The following is a 24955-nucleotide window of genomic DNA, read 5'->3' as shown; positions in this document are numbered from 1 at the left end:
GCAGTCCATATGATCGCGGTCGCGTAGTTATAACTGCGGATGCTTTAGTTCTCAACCACTAACAAATCCTTAAGTTCTCACAATAACTCAGAACTATATATATATATATATATATATATATATATATATATATATATATATATATATATATATATATATATATATATATATATATATATATATATATATATATATATATATCAAGGTTGCAGAAAACGCTAGACGTTACCTAGGCGGTGGACTGGGGTCTAGGGATTAATCGGCTAGACGGGGATTAATCGGGGACCATTAATTATTAGAAAAATAATTCAAAAAATTGTAAATCTAATTTTAATACTAAGAATATAAGTAAATAAGCATAAAAGTTTAATAATATCTTAATAAGTTTAACAAACACAACCATTTATCATCCAAAATAAACATAAAAGTTTAATAATAAGTTTAACAAGCACACCAAATCATATCCAACAAGTCCATAAAAGTTTAAAATAAGTTTTAACAAGCACAACAATTTTCTTCTAATCTTCACCACATACTTCCATTATTTGAACCCCATCCGACTCATATTCGTCTTCTTCTAACACTTGATCCTCACTCTCGGACTCAAAATCTTCATCAAAAAGTTCCCTCGTTTTTGGACTTTCTCGGGGTGCTTGACTAACATCGGTTTCAAGAGTTTCATCAACCGTTTTGGGGTCTACTTCATCTACATCACAATCATCGCAATCAACAATCCATTCTTGAGCGAAGAGAGAATGATTTGATAATAGCACTTCTATGTTTCTATCTTTTCTCTTTTTGTTTTTCTCCATTAAATTAGCATTGAATTGAACATAAACAAGATTGTTCAATTTGCTTGTCTCCAATCTATTTCGTTTCTTTGTGTGTACCTACAAATTTAAACACAACAGAGAGTTTAAACATGCTTAATATTTAAATTTTATAAAATATAAATTTAATGCTTTATATTACTAACCCCTTCAAACGTGCTCCAATTCCTTTCACAACCTGATGAACTACTAGTTAAAGAAAGAATCCTCATTGCAATCTTTGTCAAATGAGGAGTTGTGCCACCAAATAGTCCCCACCAACTAGCTATGATTTTGAAACAAAAACACATTATTAATCGATAAATATCAAAATTTTATAAAATAGATAAATAGATAACTAAAAGGAAAACGAATTACCCGGATCAAAGTCGGCATCATTCACCTTACAATGTTTAATTGCAAGATCGGAGCCAAATCTATCAACCTTCTTCTTGTACTTTGGCAAGTCAATAGTTACGACTTTCCTTTGTATCTCTAAATCTCCAAGAAATAATGTATCAAAAAAATCAAGAACCGCATCCATTACATCGGGATCAAATTGGAGTTGTGCATCATTATAATGGTAATACGGATTCAAAAGATAAGATGTCAAATGTAAAGTTGAATCTAGTCGACCTTTCATCTTTGTGTTTATGATATCTATAATAGGCTTGTAGTGTTTCTCGTTACCACCCAAAGATTTGATAATTTCTTCTTTTGCAACTTTAATCTCCCCATAAACAAAACCCATTGAGGGCTTCCAATCCGCATCAACCATTCGAAGGACTTTCACCAAAGTAGAGAACACTTTTAAACATTGTGTCACACCGGACCAAAATTGAACACTTGTCACCGTTTTATATGAGGCGATCCCTTTAGGCTTACCGGAAAATTTACATTCCTCCCATTTGTTGCTAGAGAACATATGTCTTAGTTGTTCCTTTTTTCGGACAAACTTTGTAATGTTAGAAAGGCCGAAGCAAATCTTGTGACTCCCGGTCGGATAATTTCCCTTTTGTTGGTGTAACTTCTTATCATCACCAAGGTTTTGTGGTGAGCGTAAATGAATATGGTTAGTTTCTTTGCTTGATCTAGGATTTTCTTAAACCTTGGGAGTGCTCCGATACCTTGAAAAACAAACACGATTAAATAACAAATTATAATATATAATTAAACATTTTTATACTACATAAACTACTAAAAAAATAAAATAATAAATACAATAAATAAATAAAATAATGTAAATACCTTCAAGCATGAGGTTAATGGTATGTGTTGCACATGATGTCCAAAAAATAGATGGTCTTTTCTCTTTTAGCAACTTCGCTACCCCCATGTTATTTGTGGCATTATCGGTCACAACTTGAACAACATTCTCAGGACCAACTTGTTGAATACAAGATTCCACATACTCATATATGTGTTGGCTTGTATGTGCTTCACCGGAACATTCTTTTGAAAATAAAAAACGGTACCCATCTTCGAATTAACACATAAAGTCATAATGCTTCTCCTCTTTCGATCGGACCAAGCATCCGTCATAATCGAGCATCCATCCTCTTTCCATTCGTTTTCGTTTTTTTTCAACAAATTTTTTGTTCATTCAACTTCAAGCTTTAGAAGTGGGTTACTCAAAGCATATCTAGTAGGACATGGAAGCCCGGTTCCAAATTGGCCAATAACCTCTAACATCATTTTGAAGCTATCCCTTTCAAAGGCATGAAAAGGAATCGCACTCTCGTATGCCCACCTACTAATAAATTTATGGACCGCTAATATTCTTTCTTTCCGGACAATATTGTTAAGATCAATATTTTTTCCCTTTCCCGCCTTCAAAACTTCTTCGGGGTTTATTATGTTTGTGAAGTTATCCATGGGGCCTATAACATTTGGAGCCTTCAACCCCAAAGAATTTTCTACTTCATCCACGCTATCATGCAATTCTTGTCTCGCCTCTACCCTTAAATCTTCAATATGAACTTTTTTAGCTTTCTTTTTCAACTTCCCTTCGTTAAGATAATTTAGACATTTCAATTGATCATCTTTTGTAGACTTTGGACATGAAGATACATTTCCCGTTACATGAGCAATATGTTGTTTCATCCTATAAATCCCCCCACCAAACACTTTTCCGCACAAGGTACATTTCAATCTATCCATGTTGCTTTTATCTGGGATGACACCATATTCCCAACCAACATCATCTGAATTACGTTTATGTGCACCAGTGGCGGTTGATCCAATAGATGTAGTAGATGCATTACATGCCATTGATTGTCAACTGTTATAAAAATATACATTAACACATTAAAAATTCTCACTAAATCAACAAACTTTGTATCATATCCATTTATCATCACTTCATCTAATATTTATTATTGAGTATATCATGATTATCATCACATTAACACATTAAAAATAGTTGAAAACTCACTCACATATCACTAAAAAAATCACATTAACAATAACACCGTATTGGTGTTATTCATATCAGAGGCTCTGTAAACAAGTTCTGTAAACCGACTAAACTCAATCATATTTCCAAACTCGCTTCTAATTAATTTTTAGCAAAAACAACCTGTTCTGTAAACTCAATCTCAGCTCTATATGAAGCAATGATACTGGAACTAAGTAAACTCAATCACATTAACAGAATAACAAGTACGAATGTTACCCAACTTTCGTATTCAACAGGTAGTAAAGATTAAAGAATCAGGCCAAAATACTGGAAACAAGTGTATAAACTAAACAAGTTGATACCGGAATTGGGCCAAAGTACGAATGTTACCCAACTTTCGTCTTCCATGTTTAACATAAAAATAAGCATATATTTCATCATTATTTTATCAGAAATCAATTGATTAAGACCTTAAACCGAGGACAATAGATAAAATTGAAATTTGATAGCAAAAATCGAGTTTGATAAACTAACCTGTGTCGATTATGAAGATTGTTGTCGAACACCGAATACAATGCAGCCCTAACAGCGGCTCTAACAGCAAAGATGGTGGATTTCACACATTGGGGTTGTAACAGGCGATGGCGATGACACTATTATCTTCTTCGATTTCATCTTTTAGTCAAGAGAGAAACCACAAAAAAGTTTTCAGCTTTTCGTCGAGAGAGAAACCACAGCGACGGGAATGAGCGAAGTGGGAACGAGCCCTAGAAAAAATTATCAGTTTTTACGATTTTGCCCCTAATCTTTTTTGAAAATCCGTTGACCGATGTTGACTAATTAAAGGCCTAGATCCGCTTATCTCCGATTAGCTCCGACTTTGACCGTCTTTGACCAGCCCCGATTACCTTGAGCGATTACACATAAAACGTGGTCGGTTGCAGTCCGCCTAGCGCCTAGGCGCCGATTAATCGGCCGCCTAAGCCGATTTTTATAACACTGATATATATATATATATATATATATATATATATATATATATATATATATATATATATATATATATATATATATAACTATGTGCATGTGTATGCATATGTATAGATGTCTATTTATGTTTTATGAATATGTACGTAATTGTACATTTTTATGATACATATACTTGCACATACATACACACGCATACAAATAAATTCAAATTAATAGACATGAACTCAAATATTTATTCCCGATGCATAGTTGCTTTAAAATAAAACTCATAACATTCAATAAATTAATAATGTGATTACTTGTAATGCCTATAAGCCAACCATAAGATATAGACAATAATAGCAAGGTTAATAATCATAATCACGATTAGGGAGGATGGAATCGTCCCCGTCCTTCCCGCTACCTGCCAAAGCCTCTGTGGAGGGAGTCACACCCGCCTAAACTGCATCCCTCCCAACCCATCTTCCCTATTTTTCTTCTGTGATTCAACCCTCCAGCGGTTTCTTGAACCCACTCAACACCCTCTCTTTCTCTCCTGCTCTCCTCCCGGTGCTTCTTCTTCTTCTCCTTGCTGGTCAAAACCGCTACCATTCTGTTCTCTCTTATAACATTAACTTTAATGAGAATGGTAACCATAAATGGTCTCTGCGGTTTTACAAAAGTCACAAATTCAATCGATGCTAAAAAAAATTTATTGAACACGAGGTGCGGCAGTAGAAAGGGTCTCATACCAAAAGTTAACAAACAACCAAACCATAGTATTAAAAAGATTTACAATTTACAATAATTTTTGATAAATTTTGAAAATAATTACAATATTATCGAAAATAACCCATGCATAATGCTTCAACAAGTGTTGTCTCTCTATGTGTCACTTACCATATGATCCTTGAAAAAGCATGTAAAATGAGCGGTCAACTACTGAAATAGTTGGGGAGTTCACATGTTTATAGCATAACATAGTTTCAAATCATGAAAATCAGAACATTGATTAAAGTTTCCTTAAATGGAAGTTTGTTGCTGAAACGAGTAACATGTTTGCATAAAACAGTAGTTTGTTGCCAATGTAAGTAAACACGTTTGCATAAACAGTAGTTCGTTGCTAAAGTAAGTAAGCATGTTTGCATAACAAAGTCCGTTGTTATCATAAGAAATAAATTATGTTGCTAAAAAAAGAAATAAAGTTCATTTTTTTCATCAGAAATAAACTTCTTTGCTAACATGAGATACAAAGTTCATATTTTCATGAGAAATAAAGTTCGTTGCTAATATGAGAAACAAAGTTTGTGTCACACCCCCAAACCAGAACGGCGGAAACCTTCGGGGGCGGAGGACGTCATGCTCAGTATCATAACCATAGTGAAGAAAGTAAACACAACCATCATAAATATAATTTAAAAGGTTACATCGTTTCATAATACATGTTTCCAAATAAATTACATATGATGTAAAAATAGTTCACAAAAAATCTACGCCTTAGCGTCTTGTCTTCAAAAAGTCTTGTGGTTACCTGTATTACTGATTACCTAAGAATACAAGTTGTTTTTTAAAGAGTATCAACATTAAAGCTGGTGGGTTCATAAGCAACTTATAAATGAAAAATGAATGTTGTTCCTTAAAGTTTGTTATGAGTTTGATTCCAAAAAATCCAATATTTTCAAAAAGGTTTATTGTAGTCTTAACTGAACCAGGACTTAGTATATGTAAGTAAATCATCATACGTATACGTGGTTTTATATGTAAATAAAACTCCTTTTTGTGAAATCCTTAAATTCCTGTGAACGGCGTGTTTGTTAATTTCCCATGTGAGTTGTTATAACCATACTATGACTCGAAGACCTCGTACTTGACGTTCTTCAAGCATCGGAATGTTATGACACTTGTCACCCCAGACCTGCCAGTCTAGCTGTTGCAAGCAGCTTAGGTGCGGGTTGTCAAACCCAATATAGATCTATATACAATTATCACGCTCTCCCTATAAGAGATTCTACCTATAATTACAGGACTTTTCTATAGTACTAAAGAGTACTCCAAAGATGAATGTCTCACAAATTTATTCATTAACATGTTCACGTAGTTTGTAATAAAATACTCACTTTGTAAATCGATAGTATTATCATTTGAGGTGCCCAAACTATACCTATTATAGTTTTATCAAAATGTTTTATGTTGTAAATGAAACCTTGTTATGCATGACCTTGTATTTCAATAGAATGACATTGAAAATGCTAAATATAAAATCTTACACACCTTGCTCAGCATGTTACAAGGTGTGAAAAATACTCTTAAACTTGTTTTAACAGTTTAATTATTAACTGCCACTGTTTTAGATTATTTATAGAAAAATCATCGTGAGTTGAAAACTAAATCCGTAAACTCAGAGAGTTTGGAAAACGAGTCTATTATGTTCACAAATTTTCTTATAAGGTGACAAGTGAGAGGGTGACACATGGAAGGCAAGTGGGTACACTTGACCCACTTGTGGGGTAAATATCCTCTTAATATAAAATAATGATTTTAAATTAATAAATCCTTGAGAAATAAATAAAATATGAGTTCTGGGAGTTTAAAATGGTAAAAATATGAATTTGGTGAAAAAAATCCCGTCAAAAACGTCAAAAACGGGCTTAGGAGGCGCAAGTAGTCGAAAACCGGAAGAAGGAAGAGAACCTGCGAGGTTCGGTCCTTAGGAGGTGAGAACCGAGAGAAGAGAGGAGTAGGGACCGATGGTACGTGAAGGGACCGAAGGTGGAGGCTCTGGTCCGAAAGTGGAGGTTCAGCTCGCAGATTTCGGTCCAAGGGGGGCTTCGCTTCTAACAGCTTCGGCCCTTATGAGAGGTTCCCTCTAAGAGGGTTCGGTTCCTAAGAGGGTTTCGGCCCTAAATGGCTATTTTTCAATATAACTTCTCGTTTTGAGTGATTTTTGGCCAGGTTAAGGGTCAGGATGACCCGATTGACTATAAAAAGTTGACAGAAATTTTGAGAGAGATTTGGGAGAGACTAGGAGAGATTTGGGAAAGATCCACTTTTAGCCATTTTCATTGAATAATCTTACAATGCAAGGTCCGTGGACCCCGTTATACTTTGTTTATGATTATTTTAAGTCCCCAAAAGGGTTCATAAACATGTCTTGATGCGTTTAACTCCCTTCTTAGGGTTTCACATTGATAACACATAGATTTACCGAGACACTCGAATTCTTGACACACAAATGTACGTTTTGATAGAATAACATTTAATCATACAAATATTATACAAGATTGACCGGTTTGACTTGTTGACTTAACTTTGACGTGTTGACTTTGGATTTGACTTGTTGACTTTGACTTTGACTTGAATTTGACGGTTGTCACATTATCCCCCCGTTAGAAGGAATTACATCCTGAAATTTGCATTTTGAGAGGGACTTTAAGGTTTGGGGAATAGATGTGGATACTTTTGCTTCATTTGATCCTAATGCTCCCATGTAAATTCGGGTCCTCGCTTGGCATTCTAGCGGACCTTTACGATGGGGATTCGACTTTGTTTCGTCGATTTGACCTCTCGATCCATGATTTCAACAGGTTCCCTCTATGAATTGGAGGTTCTCATTGATCTCAATTTCTTCCAAAGGAATGACAAGGGTCTCATTAGACAAATATTTCTTTAAGTTCGACACAAGAAAGGTAGGGTGCATGTTGCTGAGTTGCTGTGGTTATCGAAGCTTGTATGCCTCCGGGCCAATCCTGGCGAGGATTTCAAATGGCCCGATATACCTTGGATTTAACTTCCCATGTTTTCCAAAACGTATTAATCCCTTCCAAGTTAATACTTTCAGTAGTACTGTAACATCCCGAAATATCAAGAGTATGGTAGAAGGGCTAAAAAAGTAAATTGGGAAAGAGTGACTCGGCGAGTCCATGGGTGGACTCGGCGAGTAGAGTCGCGACTGGGTCGCATGTTAAGTAGCCGACTCGGCGAGTCAGTGAGATGGACTCGGCGAGTAGACGCTGAGTGGAGAAAACCCTAATTCTCGGGGTTGAGCCCTATATAAAGAACATGACAGCCCTCTCTCAGCCTCCTTATTCCCCCTTGAGTCCCAGAAACCCTAAAATCATGGAGAAGCACCATTGTTGAGCAAACTGGATCTTGGAGAGGTGATTGTGGAAGAGATTATAGAGAAGGAGAGGCTTAGAACAAGGGGCTTTGCTTGGATTCGAATTTCATTGCAGTTGGGACGTTCTTTGGAGGTAATATCTCGTCCTTGGGTTGTTGTTATGTTGTTTCTTCATTTTGGGGGTATTAGAGATTAGATATTTGGATGTGTTGGAGTTTAGAGGTTAGATCTGAGGTTGCTACCTCAGATCTTGTATGGAGAAGAGTTGGAATGCATGAAAGTCCCTGTGTTGAGTGTTGGATGGAGCTATCATGTCCCAAACCTTAGCCCTAATGTGTGAAATGCATAGATCTCTTTGGATTCACGTAAAGTTTGCCACTTTACGTGATGGATGAGTTGTAGGAGGCTAGATCTATGTTTTGGAGCAATTGCATGGCCTGGAATGCTTCTGAATGGATTCAGACCGGTGGTACTCGACGAGTCACATGGGTGTACTCGACGAGTTGCTTGAAGATGAGCCAGAACTCGACGAGTTGGAAGAACAACTCGGCGAGTAGGATGAAGATGGCCTGGAACTCGGCGAGTTGTATGAACAACTCGGCGAGTAGGTTGAAGATAGCCTTAGACTCGGCGAGTCTGTTCTTGGGCTCGGCGAGTCTTGTCGAAGAGTCCCAATATTTTTCTGGTTGAGTCGAGAATCGGCGAGTCAAGGGATGACTCGGTGAGTTGTGGACGAGTGGACTCAGAGTTGTTGGACTCGGTGAGTCTCGGGGTGACTCGGCGAGTTAGGTCGCGGATTGATGGAAGTTCTGTGTATGGGGACTCGGCGAGTCATCGGGTTGACTCGGCGAGTAGAGTCAGTCAGGGGTTGACTTTGACCTTGTCTTTGACCAAGGGTTGACAAGTGGTTTCCAGGGGCATTTTGGTAATTGTTGATTATTGTTTTGAGTTCAGTGCATTGGTGGTTGTCCAGTGGTGGGGATTGTATCAGTGATCGAAGCAGCTTGGGTTATCTGTTCAGTCGGCAGTTTCGAGGTGAGTAATCCTCACTATATCGACAGGGTCTAAGGCACCAAGGCCGACCCTTATCGGATTGAGATCCGGGTAGTTATTGTTATGTTGTTGCTATGTTATCTTTGCATCCCGAGAGCTAGGGTGGCATATAGAAACCTGTTTGAGATCGGTACCCTGAGAGATAGGCAGATGCTATGCTGGTGACCTGTTAGGTCGGTATCCTGGTTAGGATGATGATATGCTATGTGATCTGTTTGATCTGCTTGTTGAATGTGAATTGCTATATGATTGTATGTATATGTGCACATGGTTGTTGGACTGGAGTTGGGTTGAGGCGGGTCCTACTGTGTGTTGTAGGCCAAGATACCCAGGGCGGACCGGTTGTCCCAAAGGCCAAGCGAGTGGTCCGGATAGGCTGTAGGCCCTGAAAGGGCGGACCAGACGTGCCGAAGGCTCGGAGAGTGGACCAGATAGACTGAAGGCCCGACGTGGGCAGACCAGTCATACTGTAGACCCGGAGAGTGGACCAGGTGGATTGAAGGCCCGGGAGCGGGCGGACCAATCACACTGTAGACTCGATGTATGTGGATAGACTCAGAGGGTGGACCAGGTGGACTGAAGGCCGGTGCGGCGGACCAGTCACACAGTAGACCCGAAGTGCATGGCTGTTATGTGATCGGATATGTTATGGCATGTTATGCGTGTATGGTATTTGTGGTTGGTATTTTGGGGATATCTCACTAAGCTTTTGGGCTTACAGTTGTGGTTTCATGTTTTTCAGGTTCTTCAGGAGACTGTGGCAAGGCGAAGGCGTGATCGTACCGCTCCTCATGATTTTGTAGCATTGTGATTCTGGGATCATGTTATATGTTTTGTATTGAAAACCTTTTCGTAAAGATTTAATGGAATCGAGATGTTTTTGAAAAATTTAAAATTGGTTGTATTTTTCGGTCGTTACAAGTTGGTATCAGAGCCTTGGTTTGAGTGAATTGGAGGAACATTCATGTGACTCCAGTCTCAAATCGAGGAGAGTTTTCAAAAGAGTATTTACAATGGTTTTCAAAATGAGTAAGGGAGGATGCGGAGGTACGATCAGTTGGAGCCAGTAAGTAACCCCAAAATACCATGCATGTTATTTGTTTTTGAGCTTTGATAGAACAGCATGCTAGTGATAGGCTAGGGATCTTCAGGATTTCATGATATGTTGCCTGATTTGTGATGCCTGTAGCCTAGGGTTCCTTATGGGAGATTTTCAGTGTTCCTCTAGTGGTGAGGGTTGAGCGTTGTTATGCATGTTTCTCTAGGGTGTTGTGGTAGTACTTCATACAAATATGGGTAGGTGTGGAAGGTAGTATGGGCCCGTACTACTGAAAGCACAGGACCCATACGCGTATCAGGGAAACCATGATCTCTAGGGTTGGGTTGAGAGAGTTGGATCCCAGGTTGTGGGAAGAGTATGAGATTTTGTGTGGTGTTTTCAGTATGGAGATTCCGAGGCATGATGAGAGTGGATCCGGATCAGGATCGGGAGCTGGAGAGGGAGTTCCGGGCGGATCGGTGCCACCCGAGGTTATCGGTCAAATGAGCACGAGCGAGTTGGATGCGAGGATTCGTGAGATCCTGCGTGATGAGATTGTTGAGTTGTTCCGGGCTGAGTTGCCAGAGCTGTTCGGGTCAATTAAGACCGCCATGGTTGAGTATTTTGATGAGCGCTATGCAGCTCTCGCAGAGACGGCTGCCGCGACGGCTACATCGGCTGTAGCAGCGGCAGGGGGAGGAGCTAGTCGGGGTTTTCAGTATCGGGACTTCGATAATACGAAGCCTCCCACATTCGATGGAGTTCAGGACCCGATTGTTGCTATGAGGTTATTATTGTTGGGTTTTGAGCAATCTAACACTTCCTAAGTGTGCATGCAACCCTAATAAACCTTGGATCTATGTTTGTCTAAATACATGCAAAATAATAATTTTCCAAGGTTCATAACCTATCTAACATGGCATGGGGTACTTTTAAACATAAAATAATTAGATGAGATTACGTACCTTTTGATGATGAGTTCAATTCCTAAGGAGTTTGAGGGCCAAGCACCAATAGTGTGAATGCCTCAAATGGAATCACAAATCTCCACAAACTCTTGGAAAACTTTGAGAGAGTGTATACACACATAGAAATCGGTCACACACAAACACATATTCTTTCTAGTGACACTAGTCACAGTAGTGTGCATTTCATGCAACATAAGCATGCTTATATAGTGTACATGATTAGGGTGAAACCCTAATAACCCATGACCTTTCCTTTTCCAAGGATCCATGGGTTAAAAGCTCCATGGATCATCCATGGACTTTCATACAAGCCTAGCCCATTAACAAATGAGTATTAGCCCACAGCATATAAAACAATAGCCCACAATTTAATTAGTCTTCATTTTAATCTCTAAATTAATTCATAATTAATTTAAGACTAACACTAATTAAATAACTTCATATTAATATATTATAACTTACAATATATTAATAAACATATGTGTATAACTCTCATAAAATTATCCATAAATAGTTTGGATGAAATGCAACCCAAATGGACCATGCCGGGTCGGGTCAAGTATATACCAAATAAGTTATGGACTTAGACACCTTATCCAACAAACTCCCACTTGGATAAGTCTAATAACTATATTTGCGTATGTTACTTCAGGAACCAACCAGCAATCGTAGCTCTCGAAAACTCTGTTGAACTATGAAGCGCCATTTTAGATAAGTGATCATATGATCGTCTGTTCTCATGATATCAGCCGGACAAATACATGGAACAACGTCGTACTTATTGTCCAGCAATTTGTTTCCCGATTTTCGATTTGTTTGACAAAGAACTTAATCGAACACATCAATTTAGTTCTGACCGGCCGGTACATGGGTCACAACAAACTCATCGAGGGGCCCAGATATCGCTTCTATTTCTAGAAGTAACAGATAAACTTCGACTCATATGCTTGTTCTACTACTTGTTGAATTGTACACAAAGGCACGTTTTATAACATCAAGTTACTGATGCGTTTACGTGCAATCAATGCACAACCAACTCATAGGTAACAACTCATATCTCTAGGTTTGAAGATTTATATGATATTACCGTCTCACGATCACTCGAGATAAATTCCATGAAGTGATACAAGTGAGCGTGGGTTTATTCCAATATTCATAACTTATGAGCACTCATGAATGTTGTAGCAACCATTGCTATGACTAAACCCATTTAGCCATCTACAAACTCGATTCATGACAGTCTTGATTCATACCTACTTGCAACATATGAACGACTGTGGAGTGTTTAAATAACTTAGTCATTCGGAAAGAATAACCTAGCTATTTTGGAAGTCAAAACATGCAAAGTGAAACACAATAATAATCGAATCCAATATGGTCTCAGAACCCTTTTGAAGATAAATAGAACCACCTTTTATTTATCACCATATTGATTACACATTATTCATTGTAAAATGTTTCAAACAATCAACTTAAGACTTGAATAAAACAACAGTCGTCCCATGCTCCTAGCATGTACACTTTGTTTTTCTAAACAATAGTTATGCCATACTCCAAGTATGCACACTATGATCCTTACATTGTGATGTAGATCAATTGAACATGATTCCATTGATACTCATTTCACAATCCCAAATCCTTATTTTAAATGTGAGAATCCCCGATTCCTATCATTTACCAAAAAAAACTTTTAGATTTTAAACTTTTATGCAATGTTCCTCTTGTAATGATTATTCAGAAAGTCACCAAAACCTTGTCACCAGTCATTACAGAGTATTCCAAAGAAGGTCAACCTCTATGGAACGGAAGTCTCATATTCAAAGTACATTGCTTTGAACATCCTTCTTGCACTAAGGTTTTCTAATCTTACATAGATTGAATAACTTCCACCTATGGAGACATTTCCATAGTCCCATTTTGACTATCACTTCCAAACAAGAGTTACTTCTTTTCAGAATATGTCAATATGGTCCTTTCCGACAACTTACATCATACTTCCAACTTTCCCTGAGCAACCAATCTTTGGAGAACCGCATATTGTCCTCGACAATTGCTTAATCACTTTAGTCATATCCAGTTCTAGACTTTTCCCTTCTAAATGCCCTGAGCATTTGGAAAATTTAGAAAGGATGAATATTATAGCACATGCAATCGATCCTATATCTGAAGCATATGGGACACAATTCATGATGTTTGACATAAAGACATGATACTAGACCAGTCTTTTGCTACAATATCTTTTAGTTGCCATGTTTTCAAAATTTAACTATGAAGAGGGATGCCGTAATCATAATCGAATTTTGAAAACGCAATATATATAGAATTTCTTCAAGTTGAACCATTCCAACATAAAATTCATATATATATATATATATATATATATATATATATATATATATATATATATATATATATATATATATATATATATATATATATATATATATATTCTTGACTAAACATGATTAAAATCTCAATTTTTGAGAACGCAATATATATAGAATTTCCTTAAGTCGAACCATTCAGACATAAAATTCATATATATGTCCTTGACTAAAGATGATTAAAATGTCAATCTAACCTTTAGAATTGAAATGAAGTATAATTTCCTCTCCCTTAATTATAGCAAAACAACATTTCAACCCCTGCAACTTCACGAATTGAAACTTTGTTTTCTATAATTAACATTGCTAACTTGCAACACTAAACGTAATAATCATGCTCCCACTAACATGATGATTATCAGCAAAACACTTATGCTCCCACTAGCTCTAACATATTTCCAGAAATCTGCTGGACTTCTGAAATTTAGATTCATACACCCTTTCTTAGATAGCTCACATGTGTGTCTAAACAATTTTCAAAACTATGAAAAGGGATACCGTAATCATAGTCTTAATTGTTTAGACCGTTACCATTTCTCACAAGTCCATGTTAGTGTGCCGGTGAACCACACACGCTCCACTAACGACTTTTGAAAATGCAAATAACACAATTGATATCTACGTAAAATCTACTTAGTGAAAGCGTTTCCTCACCATCATTTTCATGAATCGGAGAGAAACCTTATGACACTTAGATTTTATAGTGTATGAGTTCCTATCCATGTGAATTTGTCAAAGCCATAATCACAAGATAAGATTAGTGACAAATTCAGCCTTACATGGATTAAACTTGTTCAATCTTAGTTTCTTGTCACCTTGGTAGCACGAGGCCCACCAATGCTTCCAAGTTGAACTCTGATAACTCACATGCAAATTCAACTTATTTGAAGTAGGTACAGAAATAAGAATTATGTCAACAACATAGGTTGCAAACCTTAAGTCGTGTGCTAGTGATAAATTATAGGTTTTACTCTTGATTAAATCTTGAAACTCTTTCAGGATCTTTAAGGCTCCCAATGACACCTTGACATATAAGTTTCCCGAGTAAGGAACCATTCCTTGACAAAACAAATATTCAAGGGATAGTGCGGATTCTTATCAAGACTAACACTTCACACAATTGGTCTTAGTTGGTCTTTTTCTCATCCAAGACATCACAACTTACCAATCTCAAATGTACAAGAGTAGAAAACATTTTACTCTTACATTTGACTAGTGTTAATAAATCTTCCTTTATGTCACTCAAAGTTACAATCTTGGAGTATGACTCTAAGAATTGTTTTGGAACGAAGTATGACTCATCTTCTTGATTTTAACCAATCCAACAATTCATGACCTCTCTTCTTAGCCATAACAATGCACTAAGACGTCCTTAGAGTATGAATTTGTGATATGGTTTCATAATCATTAAGATGATCATGAAATACGATACTAAAGTACTCTCCCATCCTTTCAGATTTGAGAAACTTTTATCTTTCTGCCTAATTTGATTCTTCTCATTTGTTTTGTTATACATTGTAACCTTTCCAATGTTACAGAATTATACTTAACCTTATAAGTATAATCATATTTACTAATCTTTAGTAAATCATGACAAATCAATCTTTGTGGTGGACCTTGACCAGCGCACACCCAGTGTACCTAATTCGTTAGTCCTTCAATTGACTCACATATACATGTGATCAAAGAATTAGTCTTAATTTTCAAAGATGAAAATTCTCATTCATCATACAATACAACTTGTATGATTCCAAGTTTCTATCCAATTGAAACTTGGGTGATGAAAAACTTTCTTCATTTGGTAAATTCAGACACTACCACAAATGAAAGAATCAAATCCACTTTCCAATATTGCTATTACTGGAAACATATAAGCAACAATTTTCCACAGATTCCATTGTAAGGATATTTTTAAAATAAATAAAATTAAAACTCTTTTTTTTTCTTTTATTTTAAAACTTTGCGGAAAAACTTATCCTTACAACCCACATGAAAACCTTGTTGTTATCTATTCATGAGCAATATATTATAACTCTTAAGCAACAGCTCAAAATTCTGATTACTGAACCATGCGATCGAAACCCACCTTCGCAATCAGAATCAACATATACTTATTTTAAGCTTCCTATTTGATTCTTAAAACATCAGCATGTGACCCATTCACATTATGTAATAAGAATCTCCAAATAGGAACTTAATAGAGTTAGACATTGGACTTTACCCGAAGTAGAGTCAAACCTCTTGACTTGATCAACCTTATGACCTTTCAGGTGAATAGGGCAGCTTCGCAACCAATGCCCCTTCCTTTGGCAACAAAACACATGGACCCTTTGGCACATGAGACTATCTCAGACTTAGCCTTTCTCTTTACCATTTGGTCAACCGAGTTGACTATGGCCGATCCCTTTCCATTGGGAAGAGAAATCTTTTTCTGGATATCCAATGCTACCATTGTCAATGTGCATTTAAGACTTGGGAAGTTGTTCTTTTAATCTAATTTGCTTTACTGGTGTTCCAAATCATTGTTGATTCCACAACACCAAGAAAATAGATAACATCATTAAGGGTCATGTCATAGTCCGTCTCATAGTAGTCCCAAAGAGACTCACTATGTTACAAAGAAAGTGATTGAACATCCAACTTTCACAGGACTTTGACACCCAACTCTCCCGGCTTGTCAATATGTGACTTTATCTCCAGGATGTGAGCACACATAGACTATGCTTGCCAATAGGGATTGAGTGACTTTAAACTTTTCAAGAACTTGTGGGTGAGGGAGAATAATTGGAGGAGGTGGAGGAAGTGAAGCATGATGTTGAGGGACACCATCTTCAAGAGATTTGGGAAGATCATAGTTGCCTGAACCAGACATCTATAATGGGAGAAAATCAAGTTAGTTGATTCAAAATCCTTAATATAACACCCAATATGAAATATTAAGGCTAGGACCCAACACAATATTTTATAATTTGGAAGAGGGATGCCGTAATCCAAACTATAAAATATTTGAAGGTAGGCGAATGACGATTCACCAATTTTCCACCATGAAAAACGAAATAATATATTAGGTTTTAATTGGATTTGAAATTCCTAGATCTTTTGAGATTCATTGAACTTTTCAATGGCATGTTTCAATCTCGAGTGTGCCCTCTCAAATTTTGTGACTGGGATGCCGAGGATCACAAAACAAGGTGTGAATAACCATACCAATTCACTTGGTACCCTTAATATTATCACCTAATCAATGTGCCGGTTAACCACACACGCTCCATTGATCTATGACAAACATTAAGTCACCCTTCGTGATCCTTACTAGTCCAAGTTAGTGTGCCGGTTAACCACACACGCTCCACCAACGACTTGGTAAGGTACAAAGTGTGAATTCCATGGGCTAGCACCAAATTCACATTTTTCCTAAAGTAACTAAGATTGGGAATTAAATAAAAAAATATTTAGTTACTTTATAATATTCATTATACTTTTAATGAGAATTTAAAGTCATTGTCCTACCCGTTCGGCTAACGACCCTCCACCGATCAAGCAAGCGGTGGGTAAGAGTGGACACCCATTAAGTCGCCATTTTATAGGCAACAACCTTATACCCACCTTATAGACCGGCTTCGTGAATGAGGCCTACTAACGGTAAAACGACTTGTTCTTATACATATATATAATAATTAACCATTAATTTTATAATAGTATAAGGGTAGAATTTTAACTTTTAAAACTTCTAGGGGTTGGAATTAAAGTTTATTAAAGTGTGTGAAACTTTACAAATACCAAAACTTGAGGGCAAGTTTTGTAACTCTTCAAAACTTCTCATTTCATAACTTATGAATTAAAGGTTCATAAAAATGAAGACTCTTCATTTTCATGTAACTTATGTGTTTAAATGTGTGTTAAAGAAAAGTGACCTTTGGATATCCATAACTTGAGGACAAATTATGGACTCCATTAAAACACATAAATGATCAAGAATTAATTCTAAACAATTCAGCAAATAATTCCTATCATCTTCTAAATTCATAAGAACATGAACATGATCATCAAAATTTCAAGAATTATATGAACACATAAAAAACATGGAATTTTGATATATGCTATTGCAAATGGATTAGAACAACCATTACACCAACTAAAATAAGTTTTAAAACATCAAAACAGTTTAGGGTAAAGTTTCTAGTCCATTTCCAGCAGCAAAAGTCGAAAATCTGCATTCTGAACCTTCTACTCGCCGAGTGCACGAACCTACTCGCCGAGTAGGATGAATTTTGCCTTGAACTCGGCGAGTCCCCCCATGGACTCGGCGAGTCCATCAGCCAGACATCAACAATTTCAACCTTTTTCACTATTTTGCATCAAGTATCAAACAAGCAAGCCTAGGCTCTGATACCACTGTTGGGTTTTGAGCAATCTAACACTTCCTAAGTGTGCATGCAACCCTAATAAACCTTGGATCTATGTTTGTCTAAATACATGCAAAATAATAATTTTCCAAGGTTCATAACCTATCTAACATGGCATGGGGTACTTTTAAACATAAAAGAATTAGATGAGATTACATACCTTTTGATGATGAGTTCAATTCCTAAGGAGTTTGAGGGACAAGCACCAATAGTGTGAATGCCTCAATTGGAATCACAAATCACCACAAACTCTTGGAAAACTTTGAGAGAGTGTATACACACATAGAAATCAGTCACACAAAAACGCATATTCTTTCTAGTTACACTAGTCACACTAGTGTGCATTTCACGCAACATAAGCATGCTTATATAGTGTACATGATTAGGGTGAAACCCTAATAACCGATGACCTTTCCTTTTCCAAGGATCCATGGGTTAAAAGCTCCATGGATCATCCATGGACTTTCATACAAGCCTAGCCCATTAACAAATGAGTATTAGCCCACACCATATAAAACAATAGCCCACAATTTAATTAGTCTTCATTTTAATCTCTAAATTAATTCATAATTAATTTAAGACTAACACTAATTAAATAACTTCATATTAATATATTATAACTTACAATATATTAATAAACATATATGTATAACCCTCATAAAATTATCCATAAATAATTTGGATGAAATGCAACCCAAATGGACCATGTCGGGTCGGGTCAAGTATATACCAAATAAGTTATGGACTTAGACACCTTATCCAACAGTTATCACACGTGGAGGGGTGTTTCTTCACGTGTTCATGCCCTACGGATCAGAGGGTGAGGTGTGCTCTGAACCTGTTGAGGCTCGGGGCGAAGGATTGGTGGAGATTGACCACGGGGTCATATTCGGAGGCGTAGAGGGCTGCGGTATCATGGGATCAGTTCCGAGAGATGTTCATCACTCGTTATGTTCCGCAGGTTGAAAGGGAGAGATTGGCTCAGGAGTTCCTTGAGCTGAAGCAGGATTCGGAGTCGGTGATTGAGATCACCAGGATGTTCACTGAGAGGGCGATGTTTTGCCCAGAGTTCACTTCGAAGCAGGCTCAGATGTCTCGATATCCGAGCATGCTCGAGAGGGACATCAGGCAGTTTGTGTCTGCGCAGAGGTGCGGGACATTGTTGGAGTTGCAGGAGGCCGTTAGGCGGCGTGAGTTAGAGATTGAGTTGCAGTTACGTGAGCTAAGGCAGGCTCTGGTGCAGTCGCAGCCAGCGCCGAAACGGTCCAAGACTGTTGATGTTAGAGTGGGGGATCTGAGCAGCCACACTTGTGTGAAGTGTGGGAGGGGTCACACCGGGGTTTGTAGGTCCGGTGGTGCATGCCGCAAGTGCGGAAAGGAGGGGCACTATGCGAGGGATTGTCGGCAGTCAGCGCCAGTTCGGGATTTGAGGATTTGCTATCATTGTCATCAGGTTGGGCATGTGAGGGTCAACTGTCCACAGCTTGTTGCAGGACCGGTGCAGGCTCCAGCACCAGCCACTTTGAGGATCACAGGTGGAGGTCAGGGTGGAGCAGAGCCCCCAAGGGCTTAGGGTCGTGCTTTTTAGCTGGTAGCAGAGGAGGTCAGGGCAGTGCCAGATGCAGTTGCGGGTATGTTTCTTTCTTGATGTCTTTTTATCTTGTGATTTTTGTGGTGTAATGTTTATGAGCTGGTATTTTGTTTGGTTTTCGATGTGGTATTCGTTATTTTGCGGGTTGTGGTTTTCGTTATGGGTTATTATTTTGCGAATTTTGTTGGTTATTATTAGTGGAGACTCGGCATTGGGTTGTAGGCCGGGTAGTATCTGCTTTCTGAGGAGTGGTTAGATGCAGATTGAGTTTCTTTCGAGCAGGATGATCGGTGTTGATGTGAGATCTCGTTGAGGTTGTTTATGCTTGTGAGAAGTAGTCCGCGTGTAAGTGTTTTCTTTGTGAAAGAGTTGTTCTGGGAGGTCGGTGATCGTGACCGGTGGTTGATAGTTAGTGCCCAAGTGGGGGAGACTTGGAGAATTCTCCGGGAGATCGACGAGCATTCAAGAGTGGTTAGCTGTTGGGATTCAGCAAGTGTTCTGTCATCCCAGATTATAGGCTGATAGGAGTAAGTGTCGGGCATGCGGGGCGGGATACAGACCTAGGGCATTAATTGTGGAGGGCTTGAGAGCAGGCCAGGATCGAGTATGTATGATGGAGTTAGAGTTCGGAACCCATTGAGGGCTAGAACGGTATACATAGGAGGACTTCCGAGGGGGATAGCTCGGAATGTTGAATGCTAGTTGAGCGGTCCGGATAGACTGAAGGCCGGAAGGCATACCAGTCAAACCAAAGGCTCGGAGAATGGTCCAGCCAAACTGAAGGCATTGAGAGCGGTCCAGATTGGCTGAAGGTTTTGAGAGAGTGGTCCAGATGGGCTGAAGGCCTGGTGAGGCGGTCCAGTCATGCTGAAGACTCTGCAGGTATTGTGGATCAGTTTGAGAATATGGTTTGTGTATGTTGCAGTGTGATTGCATTAGAAGGTCTAGCCCCGGGTAGTGATCTTGATTATTGGAGATAGTGCATGGGCTTGAGAGTCCCTGCGATGAGAGTCAGAGTATGTGTATTGGATGGATAGCGGATACGCTAAAAAGGGTGGTGTAGCGTTAGGCGAGCACCGTGGCACTTGTTGGAGTCGCAATATGGCCAAGTGGATTCCTTGGAAAAGGAAGTGAGAGAGGTGTGTAACTCCGAGAGGGAGTGCAAGTTCACGAAAGTGAAAGCGGCAGAGCAGAGTTATGATTAGAGTAATTCGAGTATGGTTTTTGAGCAGAGTGTTTGCGGCAGTGGATTAGAAGCTCATACGATTTGGGATGTCTGCTGGGGTTGCGGAGGAATTCCGCAGACGTAGAGCCAAGAGGCTCGGAAGGGATGCAGGGAGAGAGCCTTGGGCTCTCAGTGTGATTCTGATCAGGGTATTGGATATGTATTAGTGGTTCATCCTGGGGGGATGATGGGGGATATCATCAGTGTATCAGGTCTTCCCAACCTGAGGGTGCGGGAGCAAGTTCAGCCTGTGTATGTGATTGCAAGGGGAGAACTCGTGGGAGTTGCTCTGAGATTGAGAATGGGTCTTTCCGTCGTCACGGAACCGATAAGAGTGGGATTCGGATCGGGGATCCGATGGTTCATGGCTTTCTAAGCCCTTATGGGTCGAGTGATTGTTGAGATTTGGGGCAGTGATGCGTCATGGGTAATTTGCGGTTATTGAGTGTGATTATCAGAGGGTACAGCCGATGCCCGGCTCGAGACGGTAGTCAGGACACTGCAAGGAAAGAGAAAGTGTGTTTGAGTTTCGAAGGGTATGCCTTGAGGGACCTGGCCCGGTTAAGGCCAGGTGGCGCGTTGTGGGAGTATCATTGGGATTGAATTGCAGTAGGCTTGGAGGACGAAGCCTAATTTAAGTGGGGGAGAATTGTAACATCCCGAAATATCATGAGTAGAGTAGAAGGGATAAAAGAGTAAATTGGGAAAGAGTGACTCGACGAGTCCATGGGTGGACTCGGCGAGTAGAGTCGCGGCTGGGTCGCGTGTTAAGTAGCCGACTCGGCGAGTCAGTGAGATGGACTCGGCGAGTAGACGCTGAGTGGAGAAAACCCTAATTCTCGGGGTTGAGCCCTATATAAAGAACATGACAGCCCTCTCTCAGTCTCCTTATTCCCCTTTGAGTCCCAGAAACCCTAAAATCGTGGAGAAGCACCATTGTTGAGCAAATTGGATCTTGGAGAGGTGATTGTGGAAGAGATTCTAGAGAAGGAGAGGCTTAGAACAAGGGGCTTTGCTTGGATTCGAATTTCATTACAGTTGAGACGTTCTTCGGAGGTAATATCTCGTCCTTGGGCTGTTGTTATGTTGTTTCTTCATTTTAGGGGTATTAGAGATTAGATTTGGATGTGTTGGAGTTTAGAGGTTAGATCTGAGGTTGCTACCTCAGATCTGGTATGGAGAAGAGTTGGAATGCATGAAAGTCCCTGTGTTGACTGTTGGATGGAGCTATCATGTCCCAAACCTTAGCCCTAATGTGTAAAATGCATAGATCTCTTTGGATTCACGTAAAGTTTGCCACTTTACCTGATGGATGAGTTGTAGGAGGCTAGATCTATGTTTTGGAGCAATTGCATGGGCTGGAATGCTTCTGAATGGATTCAGACCGGTGGTACTCGGAAAGTCACATGGGTGTACTCGACGAGTTGCTTGAAGATGAGTCGGAACTCGACGAGTTAGAAGAACAAATCGGCGAGTTGGATGAAGATGGCCTGGAACTCGGCGAGTTGTATGAATAACTCGGCGAGTAGGTTGAAGATAGCCTTAGACTCGGCGAGTCTGTTCTTGGGCTCGGCGAGTCTTGTCGAAGAGTCCCAATATTTTTCTGGTTGAGTCGAGAATCGGCGAGTCAAGGCATGACTCGGTGAGTTGTGGGCGAGTGGACTCAGAGTTGTTGGACTCGGCGAGTCTTGGGGTGACTCGGCGAGTTAGGTCGCAGATTGAGGGAAGTTCTGTGTATGGGGACTCGGCGAGTCATCGGGTTGACTCAGCGAGTAGAGTCAGTCAGGGGTTGACTTTGACCTTGTCTTTGACCAAGGGTTGACAAGTGGTTTCCAGGGTCATTTTGGTAATTATTGATTATTGTTTTAAGTTCAATGCATTGGTGCTTGTCCAGTGGTGGGGATCGTATCAGTGATCGGAGCAGCTTGGGTTATCTGTTCAGTCGGCAGTTTCGAGGTGAGTTATCCTCACTATATCAACAGGGTCTAAGGCACCAAGGCCGACCCTTATCTGATTGAGATCCGGGTAGTTATTGTTATGTTGTTTCTATGTTATGTTTGCATCCCGAGAGCTAGGATGGCATATAGAGACCTATTTGAGATCGGTACCCTGAGAGATAAGGAGATGCTATGCTAGTGACCTGTTAGGTCGGTATCCTGGTTAGGATGATGATATGCTATGTGATCTGTTTGATCTGCTTGTTGACTGTGAATTTCTATATGATTGTATGTATATGTGCACATGGTTGCTGGACTGGAGTTGGGTTGAGGCGGGTCCTGCTGTGTGTTGTAGGCCAATATACCCAGGGCAGACCGGTTGTCTCGAAGTCCCAGCGAGCGGTCCGGATAGGCTGTAGGCCCCGAAAGGGCGGACCAGACGTGCCAAAGGCTCGGAGAGTGGACCAGATAGACTGAAGGCCCGGCGCGGGCAGACCAGTCATATTGTAGACTCAGAGAGTGGACCAGGTGGATTGAAGGCCTGGGAGCGGGTGGACCAATCACACTATAGACTCGATGTATGTGGATAGACTCAGAGGGTGGACCAGGTGGACTGAAGGCCGGTGCGGCGGACCAGTCACACATTAGACCCGAAGTGCATGGCAGTTTTGTGATCGGATATGTTATGGCATGTTATGCGTGTATGGTATTTGTGGTTGGTATTTTGGGGATATCTCACTAAGCTTTCGGGCTTACAGTTGTGGTTTCATGTTTTTCAGGTTCTTCAGGAGACTGTGGCAAGGCGAAGGCGTGATCGTACCGCTCCTCATGATTTTGTAGCATTGTGATTCTGGGATCATGTTGTATGTTTTGTATTGAAAACCTTTTCGTAAAGATTTAATGGAATCGAGATGTTTTTGAAAAATTTAAAATTGGTTGTATTTTTCGGTCGTTACAAGTACTCGATCTCCAACTTGGAACTCCAAAGGCTTCCGTCTTTTATCGGTGTAGCTGTTTTGTCGTTCTTGTGAAGCCTGCATCCATTCTCGAATTTGGACGATCTTTTCTGTTGTTTCCCTTATGATCTCCGGGCCAGTGAGTGTGTTGTTAGGAACTTTCCCTTTTGCTAGTTGTGTATCGCCCACCTCAGCCCAGCACAGGGGTGATCTGCACTGACGGCCATAAAGGGCTTCGAACGGGGCAACTTTGATACTAGTGTGATAACTATAATTGTATGATAATTCGATAAGAGGTAGGTGAGCATCCCACATTTTACCAAAGTCACCACACAAGCTCTTAGCATGTCCTCTAATGTTTGAATGATCCTTTCACTCTTCCCGTCGGTCTGTGGGTGGTTAGCTGTACTTATGTCCGGCCTAGTTCCCATAGCTTTCTGAAGTGACTGCCAGAATCATGACGTGAACCGACTATCTCTATCGGAGATAATGGATATCGGTACCCCGTGAAGTTACACAACTTCTTTAATGTAGATCCTTGTCAGTTTCTCCATTTTGTCAGTTTCCTTTATTGGCAGGAAGTGAGCGGATTTGGTTAATCTGTCGACGGTTACCCAAATGGTGTCAAGTCTACCCGTTGTCTTAGGTAACTTAGTAATGAACTCCATTGTAATTTTCTCCCACTTCCACTCGGGTATCACTGGTTGTTGAAGTAGTCCCGAGGGCTTCTGATACTCTACCTTGACCTTTGCGCAAGTCAGACACTTGCCCACGAAGGTAGCTATTTTCGGCTTTCATGTTCGGCCACCAATACACCTTCTTGAGGTCTAAATACATCTTGTCTGAGCCGGGATGCACCGAGTAACGAGTTTTGTGAGCTTCGTTCATGACAACTTCTCTGAATCCACCAAATTTCGGTGTCCAAATCCGCTTCATGAGACAACGAACATTGTCATCCCTGACTTCAAGATTTTTGTCCATTCCTCTCATTGCTTCGCCTACCACATTCTATGGTTTCAAGGCTTCTTCTTGTGCCTCCTTGATTTGTGTAGACAGGTGTGAATGGATGGTCATGGTTAATGCCTTTACTCGGTGGCCAGAGT

General features: G+C 39.7%; 1 protein-coding gene across 2 annotated transcripts; it reads right to left on the bottom strand.

Annotated features, from left to right (window-relative positions):
• Positions 1–391: 391 nt before the first annotated feature.
• LOC111886313 (uncharacterized) lies at positions 392–2298 on the bottom strand. 2 transcript variants are annotated; one of them, XR_006188743.2, is made up of 3 exons: positions 2058–2298; positions 977–1936; positions 392–890 (listed from the first exon to the last, which is right to left on the bottom strand). XR_006188743.2 is itself a non-coding variant. In XM_023882548.3 (2 exons), exons 1-2 carry the CDS (start codon positions 1118–1120, stop codon positions 519–521), a joined length of 516 nt encoding a protein of 171 aa, XP_023738316.3. In that variant the 5' UTR covers positions 1121–1132; the 3' UTR covers positions 392–518. The 2 variants fall into 2 exon arrangements, 1 of the variants encoding a protein (XP_023738316.3); XM_023882548.3 differs by lacking the exon at positions 2058–2298 and having other exon boundaries at positions 977–1132.
• Between the last annotated feature and the right edge of the window lie 22657 nt (positions 2299–24955).

The sequence above is a fragment of the Lactuca sativa genome, chromosome 2, assembly GCF_002870075.4.
Source record: "Lactuca sativa cultivar Salinas chromosome 2, Lsat_Salinas_v11, whole genome shotgun sequence".
Lineage (NCBI taxonomy): Eukaryota > Viridiplantae > Streptophyta > Magnoliopsida > Asterales > Asteraceae > Lactuca > Lactuca sativa.
This window is presented reverse-complemented; position numbering and strand designations above follow the sequence as displayed.

What these genes read in the sequence shown, in the direction of transcription:
- LOC111886313 (XM_023882548.3), bottom strand. Translation starts at nt 1,120, where the DNA reads ATGTGTTTTTGTTTCAAAATCATAGCTAGTTGGTGGGGACTATTTGGT. An exon ending in ATTGGAGCACGTTTGAAGGG is followed by an intron (nt 891 to 976) that starts GTTAGTAATATA and finishes TTAAATTTGTAG; the next exon opens with GTACACACAAAGAAACGAAA.